The sequence below is a fragment of the Lytechinus pictus genome, chromosome 3 (assembly GCF_037042905.1).
Source record: "Lytechinus pictus isolate F3 Inbred chromosome 3, Lp3.0, whole genome shotgun sequence".
In the NCBI taxonomy this organism is placed as follows: domain Eukaryota; kingdom Metazoa; phylum Echinodermata; class Echinoidea; order Temnopleuroida; family Toxopneustidae; genus Lytechinus; species Lytechinus pictus.
The window spans coordinates 14,572,434-14,589,963 of NC_087247.1; the positions used below are offsets into that span (position 1 = coordinate 14,572,434).

General features: G+C 36.2%; 1 protein-coding gene across 1 annotated transcript; it reads right to left on the reverse strand.

Moving 5' to 3' along the window:
* Nucleotides 1-4,098: 4,098 nt before the first annotated feature.
* Nucleotides 4,099-17,320, reverse strand: LOC129257771 (uncharacterized). The gene is made up of 5 exons (XM_064096450.1): nt 17,161-17,320; nt 14,590-14,761; nt 13,545-13,688; nt 12,127-12,295; nt 4,099-10,741 (listed from the first exon to the last, which is right to left on the reverse strand). Exons 2-5 carry the CDS (start codon nt 14,756-14,758, stop codon nt 10,231-10,233), a joined length of 993 nt encoding a protein of 330 aa, XP_063952520.1. The 5' UTR covers nt 14,759-14,761; nt 17,161-17,320; the 3' UTR covers nt 4,099-10,230.
* Nucleotides 17,321-17,530: the final 210 nt, after the last annotated feature.

Below are 17,530 nucleotides of genomic sequence, written 5' to 3' on the forward strand. Positions count from 1 at the left end.
GGTAATCTACAAATTTCCTTGCCCACAAATTACTTATTTTCAGGTTTCTAAACGACAATTATTCAATAGAAAGAAACCAAGTGCCTCCTAATTCTTGAAATAGCATCTTTAAGTTAATCTTACATAATGGCAGCAAGCGATATTTTCATGCAAGCCTTTAACCCCTTGAACCCTGAATTGGGACAGTTGTGACCCTCATCATGAATTATTTGTGCATACCAAGGATATTTGCAAAATGAAGAATGAATAATCTCCTATTCCCATGATTAAGAATCCCAGCGGCATCTTCCTCCACTGGTGCTGGCATTATCTTAATTTTAGTGTCTGTTTAATCCTCAAAATCACTGCTTTGACTGATTTCAGGGCCCCATCTTACAAAGAGTTACCATTGATCCGATCAATCACAACTATGGACGGCCAGCAATGTCATCATCTATTATTTTCCAGCTATGATGCATATTCATGTATTCATTGTTTTCTTGAAAATTCACTGTGCTTCTCTTTGTTTACAAAGGACATTGTGCAAATTTCCTGTAGAAAAAATTATGACAATCATGGATTTCCATTGATTGGATCAATCGTAACTCTTTATAAACGGGGCCACGATTTATCAATTGCTTACTCAGAATTGTCAGCAGATGTGTACTCAGGGAATAATCTTTCTTTACAAATTTGAATAGCATTTTTGGTCATAAGAGAAAAGCTCTTAACTAAGTAATGTACAGTCCCATGTAAAAATATGCTATACAAAAGACTTTATGCATAGCAGTCTTTCAAAAATGTGGAGCAAATTGCGAAGCGATATCAGGATAATTATTCCCTGGTATTGCAGCCAATATAGACTAAATCTCTTCTCTTCTCTTGACCTCTTCAAAAAACATCTTAAAACACACCTATATCAGAGCTGCCAACCTTGTGCAAGCAAAAAAAGGAATCATTATGGCCAAAAAAAGGAATTTCCAACAAAAAAAAGGAATGTGTTAAAACGAACCTTAAAACCACACACGACAAACATCCAATGCAAAAAGTATGTATGCAGTGAACAATTTAAAAAAAGTTAATCTCTAGGCCTAGTCTGGGCTAAGTAACGGAGTGTTACAAATTGGACCCTTAGTCTTGGGCCGTTTGATATAATCTACCAACTTTAATTAAGTCAGTAGCAGGGCTTGAATTAAGAATTAAGAGGGGCAAGGCCATTTTTAAATGGGCACTTTCAGCTTTGGGCAACCGGCAAAGTGGCCTTGAATGCCCCAAAATTTCAAGGGGTATCAAGGCCATTCTAAAGGGCATGAAGGCCACTTTTATTCTAGTCAAATGGGCACCTAGGCAAATTTTTCTAAAAATGACAAGTAGCTAGGCCTTTCATTTTGTAGTGCAACCTACTCCGGCACTTATCAAAGTGAAGATCTGTCGAGAAAAAATTCTTTCAGGGGCACCAAAATCAGTTCTGGTGAACATTTTTAGGGCTCCATTTTTCTGGGGCTTCCTTTCCACTTCTAAAATAATTCATTGTTTTATGTTGAGTTTCCTGACAAAACTACCAAATTGTAGACTAAGAGAAATTAAAAAAAAAGTTGACATCAATTCAGACTTCTCTTCCCAAGTTAAATTGTTTTTGCCATAAAGTGTCATAAAATGGAAGTGTACATGTAACATTCAACAAATATAGAAAAATTATTCATAAATCAATCTAATCTAAAATTCAAATAGATCTATAGATAAGATTAAGAAGTTGAAATCATTCCACAAAAGTCCCATCGTAAATCACTTCACGATGTGCACAGCTCAGCCTCAATCACACTGCACGCACACTCAATCATCCCCAGCAGTGACAGCACTAGAGCAGACATCTAGGCCGCCAGAACCGGGGAAGAAATCTTCCCATTCCTGCTAAACTGAATGCTAAAGTGCCGACTTTTTTAATGAATTCCAAAGGCAGTAGGACATCTCTCTAGTATAAATCATGTGAAACTATCAATAAATGTTGAATATCACCCAGAATTATTACTTCAGGGGACAATGAAGAGCTTTCCAGGTCTTTTCAAAGCCGAATTCATCGTATTTGTTTGATACGAGTTGATGAAAATTAACCAGACAGTACCGTTATCCGAAGGGAATTGATAATCAATTCAAGAAAATAGCCTCAAAATTTCATTTCTTTATCACTACAATTAATTTTAAAGTATATGAAAAATATCTTTTGATGATTCAATCTTTAATATATATGATGAGTATTTTTGTAAAATTTTGCAAATGGAATAATAATTTCCCTCAAACCTCCAAATCCCCTCCATTACAAATGGACTCTTCTCTTACTACATTTGGGGAATTACCCTACCCAATTCATCGTACTCCTCGCTCTGCGCTGCAAGAACAAACGTTGGCTCCACTCACCTGAAGAGTGTTGGCCCGTGCGTAAAGACAACGTATTAGCAGTAACGTTAGATCTAACATTCGGCGGAAATCTGATTTTCGGATCGTTTTTTTGTACATACGACATCACTTTATAGGAAAGAAATTACATGCAAATTTAAGATAAAATATATAAAATTCAGAAATATCGTACCTTAGACCGCAGTTATTGTTATTTCCTTTCAAATGATGATCAAAACATAATCATCCTCGATCATTTCGTTTGTCATCGTAAGTTGCCATCTTGGATGACGTCATCATCCTTACAGACGTATTTACCAGTCGCTATACATCGCGATTCGTACCATGCATGCCGCTCGCATATTCAACTAACGTATATGTACGTGCACGCTATCAAATTATTAAAGTGCGTTGGAAAACCGGCCGGCGGGCGACTACGCACGCGCAAGTACCAGGCTCATCTCGGGCTCAACACGCACTCCACATACATACAATTATGTACACACATTATCAAAATTGTCAAAAAACGTAATTTGAAAAGAAAAACCATAATGCCGTAATTTGAATGAAAACACGTAATGATTACGGCAAAAACGTAATGGTTGGCAGCTCTGCTATATAACCATAAACCTTAACTTGTCTTATGCCATGAACAGCGCTTTGTATCCTCTGAAAAAAGCGCTATATAAATTTGATTAGTATTATCATTATCCCAAAGATGACATCGTTTCGAAAAGATCACTTGACATTTAGTATCTTTGTTTATAATTAACACAGCTTCAGAGTGGCATTCAGGCATTATGGATATTTTCAAAGTTTACCTGTGACCAGTTTTCCGGCATTTCAGGCACAAAGGGTACAAATCAAACTATATTGTCGACCTTAATCTCATAGGTTTATGCAAACTAAACTTTCTAAAATAAATAAAATCTATGCTGAAAGCCAGCTCATTAAAAACTACCAACAAGGATAAAGGAAATGTTGGAGCATGTTATATTATTGCTTGGAAACAGACCTGTCACCTTGCAAAAATATCATGCCAAAATTATATTTGTCAATCAGCATTTATCAATTTTTCTACCAAAATCATGTGGTCCATAATTTTCATTTATACATAGTTGTACGTCTGAAATTTACGTTTGCTCTCATTGAATTCATAATCCCTCCCCTATTCTTTTCATTTGTATTATCTCACCCCTCTTTCTCTCCCTCTCTCTTCATCTCTTATTTTACTCCCTTTCTCCCTATTCCATACTCTTTCCCCTCTCTTCCCTTTCTCTCCCCTCTCTCTCTCTAGTATCCCCCTCCTCTCTTGTATCCCTTTCCTTTCTTTCTTTCTCTTTCTCTTTCTCTCTCTTCACATTTTTTTCAATCTTTCTGCCTATTCTGGCTTCTTCTCATGTTCTCTTCTAATCAATTCCTGTTTTGAGAGAGGAAAAAATGCTTGTCCAGAAATTTAAGATGGGCAGGTGCTACCACAATTGGTGATGACATACTAGTATCACCTTTTTTTTTATAGAGCTTGACAGAAAATTATTGCCCATGTTTTCCTGGTATGCCAATGAACAGCACCTTCTACCCAAATGTTAAACTTTGTGACTGTGTAGGGCTATAATTTGTTAAAACTAAAATACACATGTGTAAACTTTTTTCAAAGTCATCTTTTAAAATCATCATACCCACAACATTGACAATTTTCATCATCAATCCAGCTGGTTTTAAAGATGATTTTTTTAATTCCTTTTTAACATGAATAGATATTATTTACACGAAACATTCATATACAAAATAAAGCAAGTTATAATGTTTACACCTTGCACTGATAAAGCTTCCAACCATAAGACACAGGTTACTCAAACTTCCCGGGCCCTTTGATACAAAGAGACAATTCTTATTTACAATTGATTGTAAAATGCTTGCCATAGAAATAAAGCCATGCCAAATTGCACTGCATTTATTTGTAACTGGGCCCACTCTAACTTATTTCTAATGGTTACCTGGTAAGGAGTAGGGTGCCAAGTCATTGTATCAACCCAGCATGATGAGTGCCTCCCACAACAACCGGCTGGAATACTACCCAGGGAGTGAAGAATGTGCATACAATGTATGCAGGCAAGACAGACTGAATCCGATGACTGGGGTAATACTAATCTGAAAAGCAATGAGTTACTACGTTTACGCCTCATAAATACCGGATCATCATCATTATTCCAGTTATTTGAATATATTCATCCTTAAAATTGCCGTTATTTCAGAGAGAGAAAAATATTCAACAGAGATTGATTTGACAAAAGTGATTTGATTGAGGAAGTGATAGTTTACCTATCACCTGAAATCAAGAAGTAATGTTTTATAAACGAAAGAACCACTACTTACAATCCTATACAAGAATTTTTTTTTTTTAATTTAAGGCTTTCGCTTCTTAAATGCTCTCCAGTCGATGCTTGTTTTACTGCTGGTGCATGAATGTAAGGTCATTGTGATGTCACAAAGGTATTTTACCATCGCTACATGTGATAGGGCAAAATAGACAAAACATGTAGTGGCAATGACCTCTTATTTCACACTTGCTCAAAATCGTTCATAGTGCATTATGACTCTATGAAATGAAGTGATCAGTTATTAAAGAAATATAATTATAATAATAAGTTATTTAAAAAGAATGAAAAATATAAAATATCCATGAAAATTGCAATAAAATTCAACATTTCAATCTCAAATTCATAATTTTCAGTCAATATTAAAATCTGAGAATCTCATTGTATGGGAACTTGATCATTGATCAATAAAACAATGTAACTTTATAAACACCTGCCACATATAATTGTAATTCAACTAAATTCAGAATTCATAGAGCAGGATGTTGCCAAATTTTTCAAATATTTCATTTTCCATTCCTTTGCAACACAGATTACAGAAGTGTGACGTCAACAATTTTCCATTGTTGCACGTCAGCATATTTTAAACCATATATTGGTAGAGCATGATGAAAAACCCCACAACCCAAATTTGGTAGGAATCGGTGCATGGGACCACAAGATATGACCTCATGAATACATTGACTTCAATGGGGCTAATTATGTATTCTTGAGGTCATATCCAAGGCCCAATTGACCTATCACCTATTCCTACAAAATTTTGGTAGTGGGGGTTTTTCATCATGCTCTACCATGATATGGTATCAAAAACGCTGAAATGCGAAGAAAGTTTTTTTGTGACATTGTCACTTCGGTACTATTGAGATACAGTTAATCATTTACTTGGAATAGTTTGTATCATATTGCTTAACCAAGCATAGCTTGGGTCAGAGAAAAATACTATTCATTCTGAGAATTCCTATGGGAGCATTGATTATCTTGTGATTTTTAAAACATGTCATGCATTGTGTTCTCACAGCTAATGGTGATATCTGTGTGTTATTTTCTACAAAGATACATGTACATATATATAAATTTATTACAAATTTTTAGAATAACACAAGTATAAAAAATAAAACTCTTGGAAAGGTTTGCTTACCAACAGCACCGCCACATTGGGATGTCAAGCTTGTTCAAGAACTTGAAAGCCATACTCTGCTTATTACTGGTGACCGTTTCTCATGCTTAATACGGCAACCCACATTTTTCAAGTTTTAATTGAAGTTTGGAAGTATCAAGACTTTCCATTCTTGTTAAAAATTAGGATTTTAATCTACATAGATTGGATTTTAACTGTATCTGAATCTGAATCTAAAAAAGGGTCACCATTTGTGAGTGAAGTCATATAGGACCAGGGGGGCGTTTCACAAAAATTAAAGTGTGACGTACATGCAAAGGGGTGTTGCAAAAAAAATATTTGTAATCAACTGCAAATTTCAGAAGCACATTTACAAGAGATAGATCAATTTTGAATAAAGCAATTCAATTGATTTTGTCGATGCAAGAAGCAGACCACCAATCTATTGCAAATTGGCAATGAAATGCATGTCTTTCAATTGATTTTGAGACCTGAAATGGACTTGCGATCAATGGCAAGTTTCTTGCAACACCCCATTAGGGTCATGCGTAAACGCCAACATGCACGCGTTATATAACACATAATCTGATCGATGGATATGTGGTAGTGCACGTCCCGTGCGCATGATCTGACTAATGCGGTGATGGGTTATGTATCCCGCATTACTGAAATTTAAGTGCGAACGCTCTTAAGTCGCATTTAAAGGACAAGTCCACGCCAACAAAAGTTGATTTGAATAAGAGAAAAATCCAAGAAGCATAACACTGAAAATTTCATCAAAACGGACGTAAAATAAGAAAGTTATGACATATTAAAGTTTCGCTTAATTTCACAAAACAGTTATATGCACATCCTGTTTGGTATGCAAATGAGGAGACTGATGACATCATCCACTCACTATTTCTTTTGTATTTTATTATATGAAATATTCTAATTTTCTCCTCTTTGTCAAGTGAAACCATGATAAATTCCTCCCTGAATATGTGGAATTAGCATTGTTTAATACTATTGTGATTCATTCAAGTTGGTCCTTGTCAAATGTGTAAAAAATAAAATATTGTACAATTCAAACAATAAAAAACGAAAGAAATAGTGAGGGACATCATCGACTGTCTCATTTGCATGTCACTGAGTTTTGCATATCACTGTTTGGTAAAAAATAAGCGAAACTTTAAAATGTCATAACTTTCTTAATTTACATCCCATTTTGATGAAATGTTCATTGTTACACTAGTTTAATTTTTCTCTATTCATTCAGATCAAACATTTTCTGGGATGGACTTGACCTCTAAATATTTGTGACACACCCACTAGTAATAACGTAGTTCATGGATTCAAACCACGTTTTTGAATGGAAAAATAGGAGATTATTTCATGAAACAAACAGTAAGCAATTTTCATCGACTGAAATCCTTGCATTTGATTGGTCGAGAGCAAATTTATCAGTGAAAATCACAGAAAATTGTTTCATGAAACACCCAACGGTATTTCGTTGACTTTTCTGCAACAGGCAGATGGAGAGTTGAAGATTTTGGTAAAAAACTGCAAATAAGTGTTCATTATTGGCATAAAAATTGCATTGAGTAAATTAATTCTCCAGTTTGGCAGAATATTAGCACCAACTAGTTAGTAAAGAACCTTGAACAATTAAAATTAAGCAAACAAAACAAGAAAAACAAAACCACAAACAATGAATAAAACTCAATAAATATCCAAAACACTGATGGAAATGCAATAAAAAATTTTAAAATGTGATTTGAAATTGACCAAATTTGTAATGAAAGAAACTTATGTCAACTGCATATCTGCCAGCCTCAAATTGATAGTGAAAATTTTATACAAATAAAAAATAATATTCCTAAAATTTCCTTTTCATTTCTAAGATAAGATTATTAGAAACTCATGTTTGAGATTTCTGTCCTCTATTCTCTAAAATACAGACTATCTAGTAAGACACCAACTGGCAGATATGGTAAAGATGATAAAAAAATCAATTACAAATCAAAACTGTATAAGGCAACTTGTCAAAGTCAGATTCACATCTTTACTGTAGGAACCCTGCAAATAGCTTTTCATTCCAAATCATCACAGTCACCATAGACATAACACTGGCGACTGCAGGAAAGCGACATTGAAAAAAATGCATAGCATCGATATAGCACTTGCTCACTGCAACCACCCTGCCTGTGGGGAATCTACATGTAGATCTATGGTACATGCCAATGCAGTACAAACTTAAAAAAATCAATAAAATATCACTTTTGTGACCAAAAATACTTATTTTCATACAGTTGCAATTTATTTTTCATTAGTAACTTGGGAATCATTTTTGTAGTCACCAGAGTGCTCAATAACTGAATTTTTTGCATATTGTTTTGCACGCCCTCTATTGGTGGAAAGTAAAATTGCAAGAAAATTGTCATTTTTCAATCTCTATTTTTAATGTAGAAAAAATAATTAAAAGAATTCAATTTACTTATGAGCCAAGTTATATATATGATGAATAGCTGTAATGGAAACTGACAGTGTAAAAAATATCAAGTATTTGTCCCAAGAACAAGAGAAAATAAGCCGGACATTGCCAGCCTTATTTCACAACAAAGGGAGCAGTAACAGAGAACAAGGTTATATCATAACCTTGTTCATTGAATGAGTGCGATATAGCATAATTCCTGCTAGTAGACACAGCAGACTTTTGACAAGTTGCCTAAAGATTGTACGTCATCATGAAGCCTGCAGACAAGACTAGGTGGAAAGCGGTCTAGCTACAAACACATGACCCAACAGTGAGAGCCTTTCATGAAAGGATGTGTTGGATGTTTTATCTAATAAAGGCTTTTTCATTTGACAGCTATCAGGGTAACAGTAGGATACTTGTGCCCCTCAGCCATTCAAAAACCAAGGAAAGTTTTCAAGTCTGACAACTTATTGGATAGCAGATGTTTATGAAATGCTCTCCAGTGTTCTGTAACACAAAAGGTGAGCGATTAATCGTACAATTGATTTTCTTGATTGATTGTACATTGTAGTCAATGCAATCAATCGTAGAAAAATGTACTGTACGATGATTGCACCTTGGTGTCACGGGCTCCAAGGTCAGTGTTAAGACTCATTCAAATGTTGCAAGACAAAGCTCATTGGCATTGTTGTTTACAAAGCTCAATGGGATACGAGGTGTCACAGAAAACCTGTTGCAGAGGTAAAGCCACTTTCTTTTGTTGCAGGGCAAACCGAAAAACAGATTTAATCAAATTTTATTGAGAAATTTAAGGAAAAATGAAACAGCTGGCCAAATATCAGTCCACAGTGGCAACAAAATGTCAAGTTATCACTCAACATAATTCTTGAATTAAGCCATGACATCAGAAAAGAATTCTTATATGAGTTTGTTTGTTCAATTTTGGATCATTCATATAGTGCACTTTCATTAGTGAGATGATTTGTCCTGCCATATTCGTAAACACCATAAACAAAATGTTGATGAGCTTTGTCACACTGTATCTGAAGGATGTCATGCTAGGCCAGTAAACACATACTCTTGTCTACAGGGTTCACAACATTTGAAATGATGAATAATTAATCAAAATAATGAATTGCAACTTCAAAGAAAAATTCAAATTGTCAATGAACTCATGAGAGAAAAATAAGGATGAATGTATAACAAAAAACTATTTATGACAAGGGAGTGGAATTACCTTATCTTATTGGCTGGGACCTCCCTAATGACTATGGAATTCAGTGTTTGGACTACAATGGAGATTGCAGAATCTGCAACCTCACAGGAATTCTTGAGGAATCATGTCTGTCATTCTTTGAGTGGGGAGGGACTGAGAAGGAAGGGACAGACCATGATAACCATCAGGTTTCAGTATCTTGAAGTCCTGTCAATTATGCAACCTTAAAGGCAATCTTAAAGGAATTATCTCTGTCACTATCTATGTGGACTGAAGAGGGAATGACAGGTTGGTTTTCTAAACATGAATGGTTCATCAGGGTCCAAAAGCTAGGTGTGCCATGGCAACTGGAATGTTTCTTCTTCACCTAGCTGGTATTCTTGCCAAGAAGGGCATTGTTCAAATCTGTCAATCAACAGAAGCAATACTACCCTACATTGTTGCCATTGAGGCGTCACAGGAGTTGTTGTCTTTGAAGAAATCATATACAAGGCAAGTACAGGCTGACAAGAAACTGAGATGTCAAAGAGCTAATGTGGTTGATCAAATACAGCGTTGTGTCTGCTTCTCAAACATCCATGCTTTACGTTCTTCTGTATAGTAGTAGATCTTGTCAGTTCCAAACGAATGAAGTCTATGTACCGCAGCTTGAAGAGCATAGTAACATCTGTCAAAATATTGATCACATTCAACTAAATTCAAGTTCATGGAGTACAGTCTGAATCTTAATCCTTGCCAGGGACTGTTTTTGAGCTGAAAGTCTCCTCATGGCCGGTGCAAGGCTCACGAGGAAATGAAATACTTCGTCATAGGATTGTTCCGGGTCTTCCCCAACCAAGGGTGCGTGGTTCAGTGTACCCCGATCATCGGAGGTCGAGGGCGAAGGCTGCGACTGCGCCGACCGTTTCGCGGGAGGGCCATTTTCTCCTTCCATGCCAAGGTAGTTCATCACATAATCATTGGCAGGTATCGCCAAGGTTTTTCTCTTATGGGAGCTCTGTTCCTTGACATTGTTTGTGATGTGATGGTCATTGCTAGTGTGATGAGAAGAAGAGGGTGAGGACATATAACCCTCGGCCGCAGCCCATCCCTGTTCTATAGTTCCACTGCTACCCTCGTCTTCTTCAATCTCATGTCCCGAATCAGGATGTTCACTTGGAACGTCACCATTGCCATATGCAATCATAGCTGACATTTCACTGAAAGAAGATAGAAAGAAAAATTGTTTTCAAATATATAAAAGATTTTTAAAACTAATCTTTTAAGTATCCTATTAGGTATTCTATTAAGGCCACCCCAGGAAAATATTTTATTTGAATCAATAGAGAAAAATCAAACAAGAATATCGCTAAACATTTTATCAAAATTGGATATAATATAAGAAAGTTATGACATTTTAAAGTTTTGCTTATTTTTCCCAAAACAGTTACATGCACAACTCAGCAACATGCAAATGAAAGAGTCGATGATGTCCCTCACTCACTATTTCTTTTGTTTCTCTTGTTTGAATTATACAATATTTAATTCTTACAGATTTGACAATAAGGACCAACTTGACTGAACCACAAAATGTTCAAACAATTGTAGTTCCCCATGTTCATGAAGGAAGCAAACTTGTTTCACCTTCCAATGAGGAGAAAATTAGAACATTTCATATTTCATATAATAAAATACAAAAAAAATAGAGAATGACATCATCAGTCCCCTCATTTGCATACCGACCAAGATGTGCATGTAACTGTTTTGTGAAATCAAGCAAAACTTTAAAATGTCATAACTTTCCATTTTTACCTCTGATTTTGATGAAATTTTCAGTGTTATGCTTGTTGGATTTTTCTCTCTTTGCTCAAATCAACTTTTTGTTAGGGTGGACTTGTCCTGTAACAACTGGAAAACATCGTCCACTTTTGGCTATCATTTGACCCGTAGCCAAATAACAAACATGACTGATCACTATGTTGTTCTTCTTTGAATGGGATGGCATGAATATCTGTTAATAATCATGCTCATATCAGCGATACAAAAAGCACAATTCCAGTTTACGGCCAATGAACTTCATCTTCTCATAATGCGCAAAATCATAATTACAAAATAGTTCATTATTAAGGCGACCGCACACCTTGCGACTGGTCCACGATCCTAATTTGTAACAATCGCATTTTGCTCATTTTCTGAAAATGTTAATGAAAAGTATCTTTTTATTACAGGATCAAATTAGCTGAAAGAATACTAATATAACAATTTTGGATGATTGCAAGCCTATATTTTTGAGTAAATTAAATATGAATAATATTAAATTAATTAAAAAATCGTAGCCAATCGTACGACTGCTATGACGTCATTACGACTCGATATTGAATTCGCTTTATACAGTATTCTAATAAGGACTATAGCATAGTCACATATTTTGATACAGGTATTCGTATGGTGACTTAGAACATTACAAAGCAAGATATTCCATGTCTCAATATACTGTATTAGCAACAAATTCTATTCCAAAGTTTTATTCCAAAATCGGGTCGCAGACCAATCGTAAGGTGTGCGGTGGCCTTTATAGGAGCAAACGCAAGATCTCTCTACATACTCATAGTTGTTGATCCCTCTTGAGAAGTTCCTCAGGAAAGCAAGCTGTTTGGCATATCTGTACGGCTTGGACAACTTGTGGATGCCGCTCTCTCTCCTCCTTCTCTCCTCTTTCTGAGTTTTCACGTAGCGATCCCTCAGGCTCTTCCATCGAAGTTTGCAATATTCAGCTGAAAATATAACAGGCAGGAATGCAAATGTCAATGAAGCAGTGCTACCGTATGGAATACACAATAAAATCTATTTTAAAAAAAAGGGGGGAGCGCCTCTGGCAGTCTTGCCTGTATTACGCGATTCAATATGTCAGCACTGCTGATATCCACATTTCATTTACTACAATGTCCATAAACTTTCAAAGTTATGATGGCAATGCAACAATTACCCTCAACATGGCCAAAGTTCATTGACCTTAAATGACCTTGCACATGATGTTAAATGATTCTTGATTACTCTTATGTCCAAGTTTTATGAACTAGCTCCATAAACAATCAAAGTTACAATGGTAATTCAACAAATACCCCCAACAAATGTTAGCAACCAGGCCAATAATACATTGACTGCAATGGGGATAATTGTATTCATGAGGTCATATCTCAGGCCCCCATGGACCCATTCTCACCAATTTTTGGAAGTGGGGGTTTTTCATCATGCTCTACCAGGAGTACCAGAATATGGTATCAAAACGCTGAAATGCAAAAAAAAGTTTGGGGGGGCATCATCACTTTGGTACTCTCTGCAGGCGAGACAAAAACCAAAAGGTGGTGGGGGGGGGAAGGAAACCTGAAAATTGATACAGACCAAAATCAGAACAATGAATAGAGCACTATCGATTAAATGCCTTTCACATGGAGGTAATTGCAGTTGACGATGATCGATTTTTATAAAATCCAGTCAGGCATCTTAAGGCCACCGCACACCTGAAGACTGTTCGCGATCCGATTTTGGAACAAATCGCATTTTCGCTCATTTTCTGAAGATGTGAATGTAACATATCATTTTATTTGAGGTTAAAATTAATTGAAATAATAATATTATAACCATTTTGGAGGATTGCAAGCCCTTATTTTGGAGTAAAGTCCAAATTAGTTTCAAATCGTAGCCAATCGTACGACTGCTATGATGGCATTACGACTAGATATTAAATTCGCTTTTATTTTAAGAAGGATGATAGCATAGTCACAAATTTGATCATAGGTATTCGTACGATGATTTAGAACATTACACAGGAAGATATTCCAAGTCTCAATATTAGCATCAAATTCTACTGCATTTTATTCTGAAATCGGGTCGCAGACCAGTCGTAAGGGGTGCGGTCGCCTTTAGACCACTAAGCCACAGCACCTCAACTGCTTTGATTTCGGAAATGTACCCTAGGTTCGGGGCCCAGACCCGATATGGTATACCAAGGCTACTACTTACGGGCTACATTGAGGGTTGATGCAATCTGTCTCCATGTGGTTTCTTTGAGGAAGGAATCTCGGGCATACATGTGTGCAGGATCATAAATGCAAGGGTTCTTCTTGACTTCTTCTATCAGCTGATCGTCTATACCCTGTCTTTCCACTGAAATGGGGGAAAGCAATGAAAAATTAGAGATGGGAATTTTTTTTTTTTTTTTTTTTTTTTTTTTTTGGGGGGGGGCATTATCTGCAACCAAGATATGGCAATATATTCCCACCAACACCAATCCTGAAACAAAGGAAAGAGGGACAATTGGGAAGAGTGAGTCTGAAAAATATAGACATTAAAGAATTTCCTGCAAGTACGGTTCCATGACAATTGCTCACGACAGTAACATGTGCTCCGCTATAAATTCCACACACTAATCAAATGACTAACTTCAACCCTTTTTTTTCTTTCTTGTCATGCATTCAATTAAGTTTTGGGTTTATTTTTGTATATATATATTTGTTTTTGCATGTATTTACGTTTTAAAGGACCCCATGGAAGAACAGTGGAATTTTATTAATAATGCTGAAATGGGCCATCCTCCATATGATCTGTACATTATGTTAAATTGAGCATCTATATATTTCATTTTTTATATGGAAATAAATACAAACAAACAAACCCTTGATATAACAATACACCCTACCCTAAGCTAATAAAAAACCCTATTACAACGCTACATCTCTGACAAGTTACAAGATAGTGAATTTTACGTGCTGTGAATAATACATACTCCATGATTAGAAATTAAAAAAACAGTAACAAATCATACAAAAAAGTATTGGCGTATTCATAGCAAAAAGGAGGAACAAATACTCTAAAAAGGTAACGGCTGGCATGTCTGTATATATAACGCGCACTCTTGATTAATACGCAGTTGCACAAATCCTCTTATCATGCTTTTAACAATGCGGTGATATAAAAGTCACAATTAAATCTTTGTGAAACACCCCCCTGGACTACAGAATACAGGCAATGTCATTTCACATGGATCAGATAAGTCTGTAATGCTTACTTATTTGATCCATATAACCATAATCTTTGTTCAATGTACGTGGGTCTTGACGAAGGGATCTCTTGCTGACAGGCTCTTCTAGTTCTATAGGCTCTTCTATCGGGTCCTCAATCTCCTCAACCTCCTCCTCCACTTTCATGTCTACCACCTCTACTACCGTTCCACTCATGATCTGCAAGGAATTCAAACAGGCAAAATTGATTTTCCATGAAACCTTTCAAAGAAATCATGAAGTATTTCAGCAAGAGCTACTCATACACTTGAGGCTTAAAAAATTTACATACACCCATGGAATTCAGTGAAATGATGTCGCGTGCCAAACATCGTAAAATTTACCAGATCTTCAGAAATATAAATACTACCGTGAGTAATTTGGTATCAAATGAAAGAGTGTATCACACAATTGGGATGCCGTTGGGATTAAAGTATATTTCAGGTGGAATTTTCATTGAAGAAAAAAATATTTGTGCTAAATGTATTATACTGCTTGTTATTATTTTCAAACATTGTTTCATAGAAATATGTAAATGTCAAATCTATGATTTATATTAGGCCAACATTTTCTATCATATGTCACCAATGAACAAAAAAGTGTAATCTGAAATGTGAAATGTTTTTGTCAAGTTTTTATTTTTGATTTGTCTAAAATATGAAGATTATTATGGAAAAAATGATGCCTAAATATTTTTCAGCTCCTGATGACAAAGCAATGTGATGAAGGGGCATGACATACTCATTTGTTTGATATCAAATTCAACATGATACCACAAATATTTTATAAGATACAGTAAATTTTATGATGTTTGACAAGTGTCAGCTTTTCTTTGAATTTCCTGGGTGTATGTAAATTTCTGGCCTCAACTGTACATGTAATCCCTATTTACCGGTAGTCAGAACATTGAAATCTCATTGCCCATGTTCATGACCAGTTGTAACCATTAAAAAAAAGAAAAAACTTCCCAAAATTTCAAAAATTGCTGATATTTTGCAATCTTTACACCCAAGAAAAAGTAATATATTTTCCATACATGTACGCTCCTGAAACAAGTTAGTCAGTGACTCTGTGCAATAGTGCCACTCCCAGTTCATTTATTTCAGATGCAGCATGCAGACCTAAGCTTTGCCTTGCTACCTTTGCATTAGCCTACCCCTAAAGAAGTTTCCTGTAGCCCACACATAACAAGACTGCACCTAACCCTGGTGGGCTCGCTGATCTATTTATCTTTTTTTTTCAGGGTAGGCCCTAAACCAGTTTGAATTAGTATATACTACTAGTACCTACGGACCAGGAAAAGGAATATACATGGAATTGAGTTGGGTGCATCATTTCCTTTTTTTTATAATTTTGTGTTAGAGGTTAATTTGTAGTACCTCTGCGTCGCAAATATCCGAACGCATCTTACAATATTGGGCGCTACCGCAAAGCTGCAGCGAGCCCACCTGGGTTAGACTGCACCTAACGAACATATCAAACTCACAATTTTACTAACGTGACGAGAGTAACGTGCCTGAAATTTGACATGTGCCGCCATCCGACATGGCAAACTCATTTTACAAGCCAGCACAGTCAATCACCGAAACACACACCGAACACATTGTTATACACAGGCACTATCCCCATGAAAGTCCCGATTTCAAACTAAAAAATTCCCTTATTAAAAGTCAATTCTGGCTTTAAAATGCAGAATCTGCACCATATTTCCAGAGCATGCAGCGGCTTAGCTCAGATTTAAGAAGCAGGGTCAGCACTGAAAAATGTGTTAAAAATGAAAAAAATATGTGGTTTAGTTACGAGTTCGCGAACATTCTCCCAAATTTAAGATCGTAAAGATCTTCAAAAAGACCAATCAAAAAAGGAAAAACGGAGAAAGTGTACCGCTTTGAATTTGTACAGAAATCAAGTTAACGCCATTCGACATGGGGTCGAGCGTATAATGCGGGAGCGAATGGCGTCTGCAACTTCCGGGTATCATGTCGCATGCGGTGCAGCGCAATTTAGCAGAGCTTGCACACTGACTAAAGAAGTTATGCGATGCGCTACATATCGAAAACGAGGGCGGGGGCTGACGAATCCCAGCCGCAAAACATGGGGATTCATTGACATTAGAATCTAAATCAGATTTAGATTTTAAATCAAAAGTAACATTGACATTGTCATGGAAAATTAATTTTGTGAAAATTTGAACAAAGATATTGCAGAAAAGCTTAACATGTCTGCCCTGGCCCTGGGCGACAGCCCTTCATTTAAAATTCACACAGTTTTCTTAAGTCATCACATTCAGACACTGACATGACATAGATATTAGTGTTTTTCAGAACATTGACTCTCACAGGATGCCTTAGGACAATTTGCATGTGCGACTCATATACACAAAACGAGTAAGAGAAAGCACATTTTCGTGATAGCTCATACCGAATTGCACATGAACTCATTCGCCAGCTACAGTCATGAGTTGACTGTAACAATGTGCGAGAATACCAGTGACAATACTTGTAAAATTCAACTCAGGGCTCATTCATCCTTTCGTATAAAACTCATTACGCTCTCGTGTATCTATTAAATATACTCACTATGAATTGTAAAAGTGAGTGGTACAGCTCAGAAACTATGCATTTGTAAGGCAATTTCCCCCGACTGATTTCCTTCGGCTTCGCTCGGCTTGTCTCTGCGAGATCGATCCGGTTAACATACAGTGCCCAACTCGACCGGCCATTGTAAAGCACCCCAAAAAACTCGATCCATCATAAACATTAATATGGAGCCCCGTTCGAAAGGTGAGGCTCACGACGAAAGGTTTCTTGTAAAAACAACACAAAAATAATTACAATATTGGTAGTTTTAGGAAAACCTATCAAAGATTTAAAAAGTTATCAGATTTTTTTTTTCATTTGTGAAGTCATATGCGAGCAGCTTCCCCATTTGTATTAGGCCTAAAGGTCA